Source organism: Trematomus bernacchii, unplaced genomic scaffold (assembly GCF_902827165.1).
Source record: "Trematomus bernacchii unplaced genomic scaffold, fTreBer1.1, whole genome shotgun sequence".
Classification (NCBI taxonomy): Eukaryota; Metazoa; Chordata; class Actinopteri; order Perciformes; family Nototheniidae; genus Trematomus; species Trematomus bernacchii.
In genome coordinates this window covers 9,230,810-9,245,568 of record NW_022988097.1, presented here as the reverse complement: position 1 = coordinate 9,245,568, position 14,759 = coordinate 9,230,810, and the positions used below count along the sequence as shown (strand labels likewise).

The 14,759-nt window shown below is 39.9% G+C and overlaps 2 protein-coding genes and 1 pseudogene across 2 annotated transcripts; 2 read left to right on the top strand and 1 right to left on the bottom strand.

Moving 5' to 3' along the window:
• Positions 1–810: 810 nt before the first annotated feature.
• Positions 811–4,829, bottom strand: LOC117474993. The gene is given in 9 exon segments (XM_034121038.1): positions 811–1,488; positions 1,582–1,704; positions 1,796–1,885; positions 1,967–2,079; positions 2,172–2,320; positions 2,403–2,502; positions 3,051–3,455; positions 3,458–4,619; positions 4,824–4,829. Coding segments are annotated over 9 exon segments (2,349 nt in total). The 3' UTR covers positions 811–1,287.
• A 1,583-nt stretch (positions 4,830–6,412) lies between these two features.
• Positions 6,413–8,145, top strand: LOC117474999 (glutamine amidotransferase-like class 1 domain-containing protein 3A, mitochondrial). Its single transcript, XM_034121043.1, is given in 6 exon segments — positions 6,413–6,510; positions 6,947–7,059; positions 7,249–7,420; positions 7,515–7,564; positions 7,566–7,717; positions 7,809–8,145. Coding segments are annotated over 5 exon segments (675 nt in total). The 5' UTR covers positions 6,413–6,510; positions 6,947–6,951; the 3' UTR covers positions 8,002–8,145.
• Positions 8,146–12,478: 4,333 nt separating this feature from the next.
• On the top strand, positions 12,479–14,462 carry LOC117474992 (annotated as a pseudogene).
• Positions 14,463–14,759: the final 297 nt, after the last annotated feature.

The following is a 14,759-nucleotide window of genomic DNA, read 5'->3' as shown; positions in this document are numbered from 1 at the left end:
CACAGTACACAATGAACAAAGTTTGTACAAAGATGGGGAAAAGAGGTCTTGTCAAACAAAGTAAATGTAAACCCCTGTATGGGTTTACCTTGGGTGAGTTTTGGCTTTAACGGTCCCCTATTATACTGCTTTTCCTCAATATATTATAGGTCTCAGATATATAAAAAACATGTCTCTGAAGTGTTCGGCTCCAAATACCAAACAGATCATTGCAGCATCCCATAAACCCCTCTGTTTCAGCCCTGTTTCAAAAGTGCTGATTCTCTGTCTGTTACTTTAGATGAAAATAAGGAGCCACTCCCCACGCCCCTCTGAGAGATATTTGGTTAAAAGGAACACAATGGTGCTCTAGGAGGAGATTCAGGTGATAAGGTGGTGGGGGTGGTGGGGGGGGGGGGGGGTTACCTTGGTTGGTTATTGGCTAATGGTTACACAAGCCAAAACATCGTTTTGACATCATAAAGTGGCCAAAATCGAATCAGCTCATTTTCAGAGAGGTTTTTATATAAATGGATCAGGACAAAAAGAGAGTTTTTCTGTATAAAATACATGAAAAAGTGGTTTTGTGCTTTTCAAATGATGGGTATTATAGATGTATTGCATTGATCTATCCATAGTAATCAATTTTCAACTTAAGGCATGATCTGACTTTTTCAGATAAACATTCATCATTGAGTCGTCCAACATATTGCTACTATGAACAAATATGTGTTGTCTTTGGATTGGTTTAACCTAATTTTGGAACAAAGCTCATTTTAATTGACAGATTAGATAAATAATATGTTTGTATATTTATGTGATTTCGTTTATTTATGCATGTATTTATATTTCATATTGCCCATAATGAGATGTTGTAATGCAGTCAGGAGACTTTAATATGCAACAGAGAAAAACACAAATCAATATTCTGCTAAAAATATGAAAAAATTAAACTTCTTTGGAAATAATTTAATGAAGCCTATAATTGATCATGAAAGTGAATATACACAGTACATTCATGTATTTAAGATACTCCAAATTTGTGAAAAAATGTAACATTTTTTTATAATACATACAATACAAAACACACATTTAAGTTACCCAGCTAGATAAGTGACATTAGTGTCTGTGTGCATACCACTATAGAAATGACACACCAATATGCATCATTCAGATAAACAGACCAGCATAATACAGACATCAGAACATCAATCAAACAACACCATAGCAACTATTGCATGTCCATCCCTGCATGGATTTTACATTTAAATACATTTGAACATTTGTTATAGTGCATTGGTGCTATGACTAATTTCTGAGGACTGGACTTTGTTCAGGTGAAACTGTGGATGGTGTAGAGTTTCCGCTTCCTTTTCCTGACTCTGCTACGTCTTCCATTACAAAACTTTTGTCCCTTTGTATATCAGACAGATGTACGTCATCTTCGAAAGCAGGGTTTGTCTGCCCATGTCTGTGCCGCATCTGAACCTCCTCAAAGATTTGAAGAACCTTTAAAGCACAAACACAAGCAGCAGGTATTAGAATAAGCATGCACTAAGTTGAAATTGTGTATTAGAACTAAATGCATAGAACCAACATTACCTTAGATTTAGGAATGAGACCCACTCTGAAGAAACCAATATGTCCTGTCTCGATCTTAGTGCAGTCGACCACAGTGGAGGCAATGTTCTCTGGGGAGGGTCCGTCACACAGCACTCCATCAACCTAACCATGCAAAAAGCACATGTAGTTTACTGGAAAATAAAATAACGTACCCAGGCCTCTTATATTTAATAATAATAAATATTGTCTTAACCTTTTTTCCCAGCTTGGCGTAAACTTGGTTGTGGTGAGTCGTGTCTGCCTCGCCTGTAGGGTTGGCTGAGGTTACAGCGATGGGCCCCACCTGCAAGAAAAAAAGTTGTTGTTTTAAACAAAAGGCCTGCTGACTAGTTTCACACACATTTTGAATGATTAATCCCCTTACCATATTAATGAGGTGTGTGGCCACAGAGCAGTCTGGGTTTCTGATGGCAATGCTTTGTGGAGTCCCTATGTGTTTGGCAGCATCCCCTAAACCAAAAGTGTCCATCCACGGGCCTGTGTGAGCCGAGAAACCAGCGTAAAACCCCCCGTCATGAGGCACCAACATAGGCACACGCACTAATAATCATACATGAAGGCACACTTACCTCTGGGTATGACCATGCTGATCGAGGAGGGCCAGGCAGCCTCCATGAAGTCCAGCAGCAGAGGGCTCAGCAGGTGTCGCACCGGCTCCAGCTGCTTGATGGAGGAGATCCACAGAGACATGGGCCGGTCCTCCGCCTGCTTCTTCACCCTGGAGTCAAACACAGCAATTAAAGAGTAATGAAATCAAATCAATAAATGAATGTAGATAAAAATCTAAAATGGAAACTCACTTATAAGCTTTGATAACTGCGTCTGGCCTGTTGCAAGCTGCCACCAGCACATAGACGGTGTCAGTAGGCATTCCACATATGCCCCCATTTTTCATGATTTCTACAGATGGTAAAAGAGGAAAAGTAACGGCAAGTATGTAAACAACTTTTTTTTCTTTTTTTTAACTCACAGAACGACCATTTTCATATCAATTACGCTCACTGTGTTACCTTGTATTGTAGATTTTTTTTTAACTCTCATTTATCAAGTTTTTTGTTTACTACTTTTTTCAATAAAACCTTACTATTTCTGCATAAAGACTCTTGTACTTGCACTGACGCATTACTCGACTCATATCATTCCAAAGTGTTTTAACTATAGTACACAGTATTAATGCCTGTGTTTGAGAAGTAATGAGCATAGGACTGGATACATGAGAGTTTAACTATACTGCACAAGTTGTGTTAAAGAACTTATGCTGTGATATAGTTTTCCTGAGGTTGAACCTCTATTTACTTGAATTCACGACAGTTTTTCTCCATTTATTGATTCTTCGTTCACCATGAAGGCATGCTAGAAAAGCAAAGTCTTCAAGTTTCAAGGTTTAATAATAATTGATACACAAATGCTAATCTTTATGGAGAAGTATCACTTTTGAAGATTCTCACCGGCAATCTGCTGGACGGATGAGGCCTTGCGGGCCGGTACATGCGGACAGACATCTGCGCCTCCTCCAACCCCGCTCAGCTTCACTAAAGGTTTTCCTAAGGGCATCTGGGGGGACTGGAAGGTGCTGTTGAAAATGTGTGCCAGGAAACAATAAAAACTGACCAGACCAAAGATGATGGTGACTCCAATGTCATAACCATAAGGCAGTGAGCCTACTGCATCCAGCAAGAAGCTTATAAGGATGAGCTGGAAGGTGAGGGCATAAACAAACCAGGCGACATTTAGAAACAACGCCGCGACCGTCACTAAACAGTTAAACAGCATGAAGCTTATGATCCCGACAGCCACATGGAAGCCTCTGGTTTCACCGTACAGGCCGCCGTATCGGGTCAACCCCCACACTGCCACATCACCCCGTACAGAGTAAAAACTGTGCTCTCAAAGGTTTTACCTCGAGCAAAAGCTACTGAGCCGCAGAGCAGCTGGAGCCCGCCGCCAGCCACCACCACCCAGGGCAGAACCAGCACAGACAGAGGGTTTCTGTCACCAACTGTGGCTGTGACAGCAAAAGCAGCCAGCACACTGCAGGCGTGGCCCAACACCTCTGCATCAGCATACTTGGAGTAGCCCAGGTGAGGAGCATGTAGCTCTTTATCATGGGCTCTGAGAGTGAGGCCCTGAATCCTGGCTACTAAGGCCTTGAAACAGCCCTGGCCTGTGGGAATCATTGTAGTCGAGACCATATTGAATGTGGTAATTAAAAGCATGCCGGCAGAGAGTACAAATATAGCTCCCTGTACACCCTGTGTGCCTCCTTGGAAGAAGCCTTGAGGCTGGGCTGCGATGGCGATACAATAAGCTGCAAAGAATAACTGGTAGAGCCCCTCCACCAGGCTCTTCTGACAGCTGAACACAGCCAGGATGGAGAAGAGCACGGAGAAGACAGCAGGGAAGGGAACAGGGGAGAAAGGCTGAATTGAGTAGAATGATAGAAGAGCACTGTAGCCCTCGGCAAATCTCAGAATAGCAGTGAAGCCGTAAAAAGTGGCAGCAAGTGTGTCCATGGCTCTGTAGAAGAGGACACACATGCCAAGCTGAAAGACTCCAGCCGTCCACAGCCAGGGGACATGACCGACGGAGAGCCGGGGGACCACGCCCAACAGAGGACAGGCCAACACTGAGGCGGAGAGCAAGTTCATCACCAGACACACTGACACTGCATCACTACACTGATTCTGCTCAGTTTCCAGCTCAGCTTTTTTCTTCAGGCCTGTTCCCGGAGGCTCCACTTTACCATGAGTGATGATGGACAGCAGACGTCCAAATCCAAAGTAAACACCAACCAGACAGACAAGAAGGTAGTTGGCAGCTGTAGCAGACTGACCAAAACCTACAGCTGACAAACCAGCGATTTGATGGGCACATGCTAAGCTAATGCAGAAAGCTATGAGGAAAAGCACTGCTTTCTTCACTGCTATTGCCACGCCACCTATGACGAGCAGAGCTAAGGTGAATGCTGCCAGGCCCGGGACCAGAGAGGCTCTCAGCTCTGAGGGCTGCAGCACCCCCTGCCACCACCAGGATGTGCACCAGACCGGACCCACACCACAGGGCAGAGACAGTCAGACACACAGAGGAAAACAGCTGGGCGTTGGGACAGGCTGCGAGAGATCCCTTAGAGAGGAAGAGTAAACAGAGGAGAGGAAGACCGTGAGCTTACCCAATAACAAGGTAACCATTGATTTCAGTTAATAAGAATAAACTAAACTAACCTGCATAGGCTAAGAGGACTGCAATGATGAGGAGCAGAATCCCCAGTGCAGTATGGGGGATGAATTCTTTAACAGGCGAGCTGGCATAGTTGTTCACCAAAAGCAGGAGAGAACCTGTAAGTAAGATGAAAACATGATCCTTCTTACTGACATATTTTCAAAAATGTTATTAAAATACACTTGATGCACTGTGAAAAAAGTAATAAATTAGAGTCAGAGATACTAATCTTTAATAAAACAATTAAAAAAAACGAAGCTGTGAAACAGGAGTCTATATGTGTGTGCCATATGGCTGTAAACTAAAGAAAAACAAAAATATTTCCATGTTTTAATTTGCAAACACGATTAAATAAAACAAATGCCAAACTTATATATTCAATTCAATTCAAGTTTATTTATATAGCCCAATATCACAAATCATATTTGTCTCAGAGGGCTTCACAAATCAACAAACACAATTGACAATGTAAAAGCAATGTAAAAACAACAAATGAATCTTACAAGATAAATGTGAAAATACCAATTAAAAGAGGTACTTAACACAATGACACAAATACAGTTAGAGTACAATAATTAAAATTCCATAAAACGAAGGGTCCATGAGGATGTTTAAAAGGGGGTTTTAAAACCAGTCCTAACTGTAAGCTGTACCAAAGTATCACTTTAATTTTTTTGTTTTAGCAAAGATTACCGTAGTAATTGCATTTATGTATTAAAAACAACAGATTTGTTTCTGATATTAATATTTGGCTACTCGTTTTTTCCCCCTAACTTTTCAAATCTTAACGTATACTTTAAAAAAAAAATGTTACAAAAGGATTTCACTGAATTCAATCCAACAATTCATGATTAGTAATGATAAATAAGAGTAGACAAGCAGCGAGTACAACTACCGCAATAAAAACATCGTTACTTTGTATGTAAATCTTACCTCCAGAGATGCCCAGTATGCCGACGGACTCATGCAGAGAGTGGGGGTGAGCCATAGCGGAGTACAGCTCTGAGCACGTGAAGCTGCTTTATACAGCTGCGTGTGACGTCAGCACGCAAACCCCTGATCTTCCCCTCACCGGGAAATGCCGAGACAGGTGCGTCACAGACAGTCAAAGAAGAAAAATAGGCTACTCAAATGAATCATCCAGCTGAAAATATGTCTTAAAAACATTTTAAATATTACTTTTATATATTAATTTCAAACTCATGTTAATATTAACAACAAAAAGGTGATTTTTGTTTAGCTTAATATGTTTTAGGCTAATATATTTCTTCCAACTGTGTCACACAAAATGTCCAAACTTTCATATTATACTAAAAGCACCTGTTATTTGCTCTGTATTTATTTAGCCTAGAAATACAGTAAATTACCTAATGCATTTTTATAATCAAATAATTATCACATTTTCATTTTAGTGTATGCAAACCAGTCAAAATCGTTTCATATAGTAATTTAAATGTTCCTAAATGTTCCCCATTGTTGTGCATTGAAATCTGAGACGGATGACTCAGCATTTTACCTTAAAAGGTAACTGAGTCAATCCATCAGGTTCCTGGTTACCTTAATCCCACCCTTTTGGACAGCAGTGTGGGAGGAGACAGGCACGATATAAAGACTCTGCTTCAGATTACAGCCTCACACCTCTCTGCTGAACTGCTCCATTACACACAGCCTAACCTGCACGTATACAAGGTGAGATATATCTACACTGTCTTCTCTTCTGCTATCTAAACTTAACCTTAAGCTTATTCCTTATATTTTTAGGAACCAACACATGTTGATTTTAGACTATATTGTTATAGGCTACATAAATGTAAAGTAGCACTGCAAAATGCATTGAGAGATTTTGAAATGCTTAAAAAGTGTCTTAGACATATTCATTTTACAGTGCTGCTCATTAATTCAGACTCTTCCTGTATCTCGTGCCCACTGTTGTCAACAACAGTGTAACCTGGCAGCAGCAGCAGCTCTCCTGGGTCTCTCTGTCCCCGTGCATTTTCTATGTCAACAAGTGCAACAGGTGGCACTGCAGCAGAGCTCTGCATGTGTGATAGGGAAACAAACAGCAATGTTTAAACAGGGGTTAGACCCATTTGATAAATGTATGTGCTTTATGTGTGTTTCACAGGAACCATGGCAAAGCGTGTTGCAGTTATTCTCTCAGGCTGCGGAGTCTATGACGGCACAGAGGTCCACGAGGCCTCTGCTGTCCTCGTACATCTGAGTCGAGCTGGAGCTAAAGTAAGGGCAAGAAAAGAAGAGAAGTAAATGTAGCCTACTAGAGTGTATTCATCTGTTTTTGGTCCTATTAAGAAGGACAGCAGTTTTCAGTTTGACGTTTCTGTTCTTTTAGTAAGTGGTTCATGTATTATAACAACCCTAAAGAGATCCCACAGTCCTCAGTCTACATTTTGACATTCTTCATTTCAGGTGCAGATGTTTGCTCCAAACACAGAGCAGATGCATGTTGTCAACCACTGTGAGGGGAAACCCACAGAGGAGAAAAGAAACGTCCTGCAGGAAAGTGCTCGCATTGCCAGAGGTGAGGTGACTGATCTGGCCAAGTTGGAAGTTTCAGCCTTCGATGCCGTCATCATCCCAGGTTAGGCTGCAATAAATAAATGCTGCAGAGAACAATATCTCATATTTCTCTCTGTTTTATTTAATTATTAGGTTTTGTTTCTGTTGTCTTCCAGGGGGCTTTGGTGTGGCAAAGAACCTGAGTGACTGGGCAGTGAAGAACAAGGGACTGCACCGTGCAGCCACTTCTGGAGAAGCTCCTCAAGGCTTTCCACAAGGCTGGAAAGCCGATGGGCATGTGCTGCATCTCCCCCGTCCTCGCTGCCAAAATCCTGCCCGGCTGTGAGCTCACTGTGGGACAGGACAAGGAGTGTGAAAAGTGTGTGACACAGTTTGGCTTTATCAAATGTCTTTGCATATAAAGAGAAAATGATCTATATTTCTAACTTTTCTTTCTCAATTATCTCCAGGTGGCCGTACGCTAAGACCGCAGGCGCTATGAAGGAAATGGGCTGCAAACACGTCAACACAGATGTGGAGAAAGCTCACGTTGATGTTAAAAACAAGCTGGTCACCACCGCTGCATTCATGTGCAATGCTCCCATTCATAATGTTTTTGATGGAATAGGGGTCATGGTTAAAGAGACACTGAAGCTGGCCTAGGAGGTCACTGATTACACACTGCATGGCTGTGATTAATTATTGTGATTTTCTATACAAACACGGTGTTCAATATAAAGTTATAGCAGTGATGTCTGTGTTGTGTTGTTTTGAGATTTTCAATAAAATTCACTCTTCGAATTACAATTTTGAGTTTTTTTCTTCTTTTAAAGCAATGAACATTTGGTACACTCCACAATATTTTCATACAGCAAAATATACTGTGAATAGTGGTTGTACTTCACATTTTTCTTTTCACAGTCAGATGAAATTTAAGCCCACATATAGGCCCGAGATACCTGTGGTTTTTCCCTTTACAACACGTAAATCAGCATTGAGCTGCATGAAAAGGGGCAATAACCATTTTACACACCAACAATTTAAAAAACAACAACCTTGAAGTGGAACAGTTCTTTGGGTAAGAGATAACACGTTCATTGAGTCCAGTCCGGTTTAAGGACAATCTCTAGGGAATCTAATTCACCTGAATAAAATGTAAAGTATTGAATCACTGAAGGTGCCTGATTTTATTTATAGATGTTTTACAGATTTCCCTCTAAAACAAGCTGAGTATATATACTGTCGAGGAAGTGTTGGATTTAAAAAAACAAATACCTCCATTTTGGATAACATTTCAATACTCCATTGATGAACCTTTACTAATAACAATAATAATACATTACATTTATATAGCGCTTTTCCTGGTGCTCATAGCGCTTTACAAGAAAGTAAAAATGTAATGATAATAATACTAATGATGTCTTTCATATTTTTCATTGGGTTGAACTGAGATGTAATGAGTGACCAGTGAAAGTGTTTTCTAATGTTTATTTTTAATCATTTAAAAACAGTATACAAGTAAATGAATATCATTGCAAATTACACAGATTCTGAACATTTAAGCACACTATTCACAATCCATACATAAATAAATACTACTGAAATGTAGAATAAACTACCATAAAGACCTGTCCTTCTTCTGTTAAACTACTATATTATTAATCAACATAGGAGACACTTGGTTTAAGTTTAAAACATATTTCAGTAAAGTGACTGTAGCACGTAGGATGAATCTAGGAAGGATTCATGTGGTTTGTCGGAGAATTGATTGAAGCCATCCGATCCACAGGCCAACATTGTTGCAGCAAATATCCTGGGACGATCAGGATCCTATCAGCAACATAAAAAAACAAGATCAACACACATTACAAGTCTGTGAAATTATAATGAAATACAGCAATACATCTACCATGTTGGTCTCACCTGGGTGGGATGTGCACAGGGGGGAAAATAACGGATCACAAGCCCACAGCGCCTTCTCTGGGATGTGTTGGCATCACTGGCATGGACCAGGAGTCCATCATGAATCTGTGAAAACAAATCCTAATTAATTCACCTTCTTTAATTCAAGCCTATTAAAAGCACTGCACAATAAATACACTCACAGACATCTGGCCAGCTAACAGAGGGCAGAACACAGCCTCATCAGTCTGCAGCAGCTCCTCTGGGATCTCCTGGTTGACTGACAGCATGTTTCCAGGTCGGGTGGCCTGGCGGTGGGGTAACATGCCGGCGCAGTGGCTACCTGCAGGGCACAGAGAGAAAAAGTTACACCCTATTTACAGAGGTGGGAAGTAGTGGAGTACAAATACTTCGTTACTGTACTTAAAGTGGACCTATCATGCTATATTTGAATAATATAGTGTAGGACCATACCTATATAAGGCATATTTATACTTTTTTCTTTTCAAAATACCAAACAGATCATGCATTTTAGCCATGCCTCATTTCGCTCAATTTGCACTTTTTTTTAGCTCTGCTCTGCAAGGGCAGATTCAGTGAGAACAGCACCATCTACTGGCCTGGCATATGTAATACAGCGTCTCCAGCGCTTTCGAACGGAAATCGCTGTGGCTGTCTCCTCCTGATTGGTGGAGTTGGCCCAATAGCCGTAGCGCCACCGTCCTGACGTCAGGACAGTGTTCAAATCTGGATCAGTCTGTATCAGATCCATTGCAGCCCCTTTTTTAGAGATTTGGGTATGGAGGAAAATAGAGAGGGTTGTGTTTTCTGACACTTGGTGAGTTCCCTGGAACACCGGGGACACATATTCATGTATAAAAGACGTACAAAAGTGCATTTTGCATGATAGGTCCCCTTTAAGTACATTTTTCTGGTATCAGTACTTTAATCCACTACTTGTTTTTCTGACAACTTTTTACTTTTACTTCTTACATTTTTAACACAAATACCTGTACTTTTTACTTCTTACATTTTAAAAACAGAAGATTAAGGTCAAGTTGGCGGCAATTACTCTCTATCAGAGAATCCCTAAATTGACTGTTGCACCAATTGGAGGTATCAATGTACACAGCAGAATTATTTAAAGATTGTGATGTCCAAAGGTTGTAGGACATTGATTGGTTTGCCAATTACAGTGTGACGTGTACTCTCATTTTCTTGTTCACCAGAAAGAAACAACTCTTTTGTGTATGAGTGGCATATACCATGAAAGGTTAAAAAAAAGAATGTTGTACAGACATAAGGGAAAGATAAATCCACCTAGGCTACCTTATCAAAGTGTAAGTTTATAACGCTGTGAGAATGGGTCTGCGGAGAGCATTTCTCCGCGATCCCAACGTAGTAGCCCGAAAAACGTTTACCCATTTAAACAGTCGTGGTAGATACCTTGTTTGTTTTAAACATCATAAATACACAAACAACAATGAATACTTACAGGTTGTGTACCCGAACTCCCGCTGGTCCAAACAAAGTAGGAACAGCATCGTTCTTCAGTGCCTTACGCTGTACATATCCGGCATGAATCGCTGAAAGGTTTGGGAAGCTTTGTTTCGTGAAAGGCTGGCAGAGGGTGCGGCCATAGCTCTGGGCGTGGCTACTGGGTATCCCTACGTAGCGATACCCAGGAAGAAAACATTGGAAAATGAGAAATCTCCAACGAGGCGTTTTGGGGAGGTATTTTCTGTATTAGAGTTTTACTCGCTACAGGGTGTACTTTGAGGGTTTTTGACTCTGCAGACCGTTTACATGCATAAAAACCTTCATAACACAGAAGGGGACAGGTAATAACCGGAAAAGCATAACATGGGACCTTTAAATTAAGACTTATTACCTTTTAAAATGTGTTGAAGTTATTTTATTTTATTTAGAAGTTCTGTAGGTTTTAATAGCACTGTCGATGAACAGGAACACTGGCTAAAGGAGTAATGGTCATCACAATGAATGCCATCCTGTCACGTGTCTTGTTCCACTGTTTGATGTCTTTGCCACAATTATTACTTCCCTCTGTGGGACAGAAAAGTTTGAATGCAAGACGTTGTCATTGTTGTATACCATAAACATATAAATGAAATGTATGTTCCCTCTTAGGCCATTCCTTAGTCTTGGCCTTGTTCTGTGTCACCCAGTGCAGTATGTTAACTGGGTGTTAAATGAAACTAACGCTGAATTAAACACGTTGTTATGCTACAAAATGCATTTGCAGGTACGCATTCTGTACACTTACTTTGCTGCTTGGTAATTTTATTCTGCATTCAGGTGCACACAATCATTATATTATTACTTTTACCCTATATATTAAACAGTCTAAATATACTTTTATTTTCATGTTTGTTTTGATATGACGCGTTGAGATGTTCATTGAAATGTTTTTTCTACCGCTTTATATTTGGTTTCTAACATTTTTTAATCCAAGGCAAAATCATGACTTTGAATGATGGTGTGGAGTGGAAGCAGCAGAGCATGGTTTGTGTTCCCTTTAATGTCCAGACCATAACATATTGCACACATTGTGCATATTACACAATACAAAATATGTGTAATACATCTTTGTTTATGATGCATTTGGTAGTGGTGGAACAAATACTCGTGTTTTACTTCAGTACTAATGCCACAGTGCCCCAGAATGTAACAAGTAAAAGCATTACAAAATATACAAATTAGAAGTACAAAAGTGGTTCCATTAATATTGAAATAAAGTACCAAAAGTCCTTCCTAGGCAGAATGGTCCATGAGTCTTTTGTACATAATGTAATTTAATAATTGACTCATTGATGTGGATAATGTGTATTTCACATTGTCAAAGAGATTGTGCATTTGACTAAGGAATTAACTGGACTCATCTATCCATAATATTACAATATCTTTTTAGTTGGTTAGATTTTTGTACAATAGGAATCTGCAAAGTAACTTAATTTATCAAATTAAATTAAAAGTGGAGTTAAAAGTACAATATTTTCCTCAAAGCTGTGGGCCTAGTAAAGAAGAATAAAGTAACATAAGATAGAAAACCTCAAGTTAAGAACAAATAACTCATATTTGAATTTAAGTACAGTACTTCAGTAAATGTACTTTATTACTTTCCACCACTGGCGTTTGGTCTCTGCATCTGTGAAAGTGTGTAAGTACTAGCACCGCCTACTGGCAGATTTGTGAAAATCCAATGTAAAACTTAATAGACATTTTGTATTTGTTCATAGGTGTCTTTTCGATAGAGACGTACCCCGGAAAAGTATGTTAGTGAAAGGTTGTAGTTTTGATCAGAGTTTGTTAATGCCTCTCTTCAGTGGTTCCTCTGTCTTGGCCAGTTGCAGCGGGTTCACAGTCTGAGGTTCACACACAGAGGTGCAACAACAAGGAAGTGCTCCAACCCGCAGACTACAGCAAGGATGGCGCTCCGGACAGCTGGAGGTCGTTTCTTTTACTTTCAGAGGAACGTTTTAAAGGTACTTTATTGAGATTATCTGCCAATTTAACCGCTAAATGTATTCCCACTACTTACCACTCGCGTCTCACTTTGTAAAGGCAGAAGTACCAGCAGTTAAGACTTCCCTTTAGATAATTCGGTATTTTAATAACCGACTTGAAAAATAGGTTCATACAATAGACTGTTAATCATTATGATTATATGATTGTTAAACGTGTTGCTGGTCTACATCAACGTTTTGCTAAACACACCTTTCTGGTCCTTACAGTGTGCCGTAGGCTACATTGACGCCACACTGCGGCGCTGTTTCTGATTTAAAATGTTTTTATTGCACTGTCAAAAAGGTACATGTCAGCACAATAATATATACAAATGAAATGCCCAGATCATTTATGTATAATGTATGGCTTTTTAATTTTACAATATGTTACATTTTTGTATTATCTTGTTTATAAATGTAGCCAATATAGAATGTTTTATTAATCTTGAATAGCATTAGTCCATGCCATCAACATAAAGCTGTTGTTTAATCCCTAGAATGTATTTGTCTTATCTCTTACAGCAGGTCTCCATCCAAACACTTGGCTTTGTCAGGTTCAAAACAAGTTGTCCTGTTGAAGTGAGCCGTCTGGATCATTTGGTTCTGACTGTGAAAAGTGTGCCAGACACCATCAACTTTTATACCTCAGTCCTGGGCATGGAAGTCATCACTTTCAAGGTTTGCAATGTGCTTTTAAATGTAAATGTACTATTATTATTTTTCTTAGTAGTAATGGTTGTAGTAGTAGCAGTAGTAGTAGCAGTAGTAGTAGCAGGTAGTAGTAATGGTTGTAGTAGTATCAGTAACAGTAGTAGCAGGTATTAGTAGTAGTGGTTTTAGTAGGCATACTCATAGTAAATCAGATTAAGTATTGCTAATTAATTGAATATAGTTTATGCAATATCTTCATTTGCAATTTTAACATAACTGTTCAATTTATTCTTATTCATTTCAAATAGACACCACTTTAACATAACCCCATTCCCCTCCTGGGGATCAATTTAATGTTAATAATTCTAATCATTTAATGTGTCAGTATTATCATTATCCATGCATTGTTTATGTAGTGATTAGTTAAGGTGAAATACTGTCTGCTTTTGGTTTGAGAGAACATCCACTAGATGGCAGGCTTTGACTGTATGTCAGCTGAGAGTGTCTCTACTGTTATGTACTCCCACTATGAGCTGCTTTGAGCTTTCCCACATTACCTGCTCTCTCTGCGTTTTCAAGGGAGATCGTGAGGCCCTGGGTTTTGGGCAGCAGAAGTTTAACCTTCACCAGTTGGGTCAGGAGTTTGAGCCCAAAGCCAAGCATCCAACGTCAGGCTCTGCGGACCTGTGCCTCATCACCAAAACCCCCCTCGCTACAGTGGCTTCACATCTGAAGGTTTCCTACAGACTCTCTTGAATTAATAATGCCAATTTAAATATTTTAAGATGGTTACACCTTTAAAGCCACGTGACTCTAGTTGTCTGTGCATCACATTTTCTCACCATTCTGGGTGTCTCTGAAATGCTCAGCGTCAATTGCTGTTGTCTCTCTTCTTCTGCAGGTCTGTGGGGTGGAGATAGAGGAGGGACCGGTGTGAAGAGGAGTGGAGCTGTGGGGTCCATCACGTCTCTGTACTTCAGAGATCCAGACCACAACCTCATCGAAGTTTCAAACTATAACCAGTCGACTCCCAGAGGGATCCACTAAGTACAACTAGAAAATGCATTTCCTGCTGAAAATGCGTGCGAATGCTGTAAACTGTGTTACATTTGTTGCTGAATTTAGCTGAAAATGCAGAAAAAGCTGAATATTTTTAATTAGTTGAATGGTCTCTGTAGCTGCTTTTAGCTACAAAAACCAAGTAGTGTGTTGCTAAACTTAGCGGAGAGAAATGCAGAAAAAGCTGAAATGATTTTGAATCAAAATTGTTACAGCTCAAATGCATTGCAATGACTTAGTTGAAAACTTGAAAGTGAAATGTTAAACTGGAAGAGTAGGACAAAT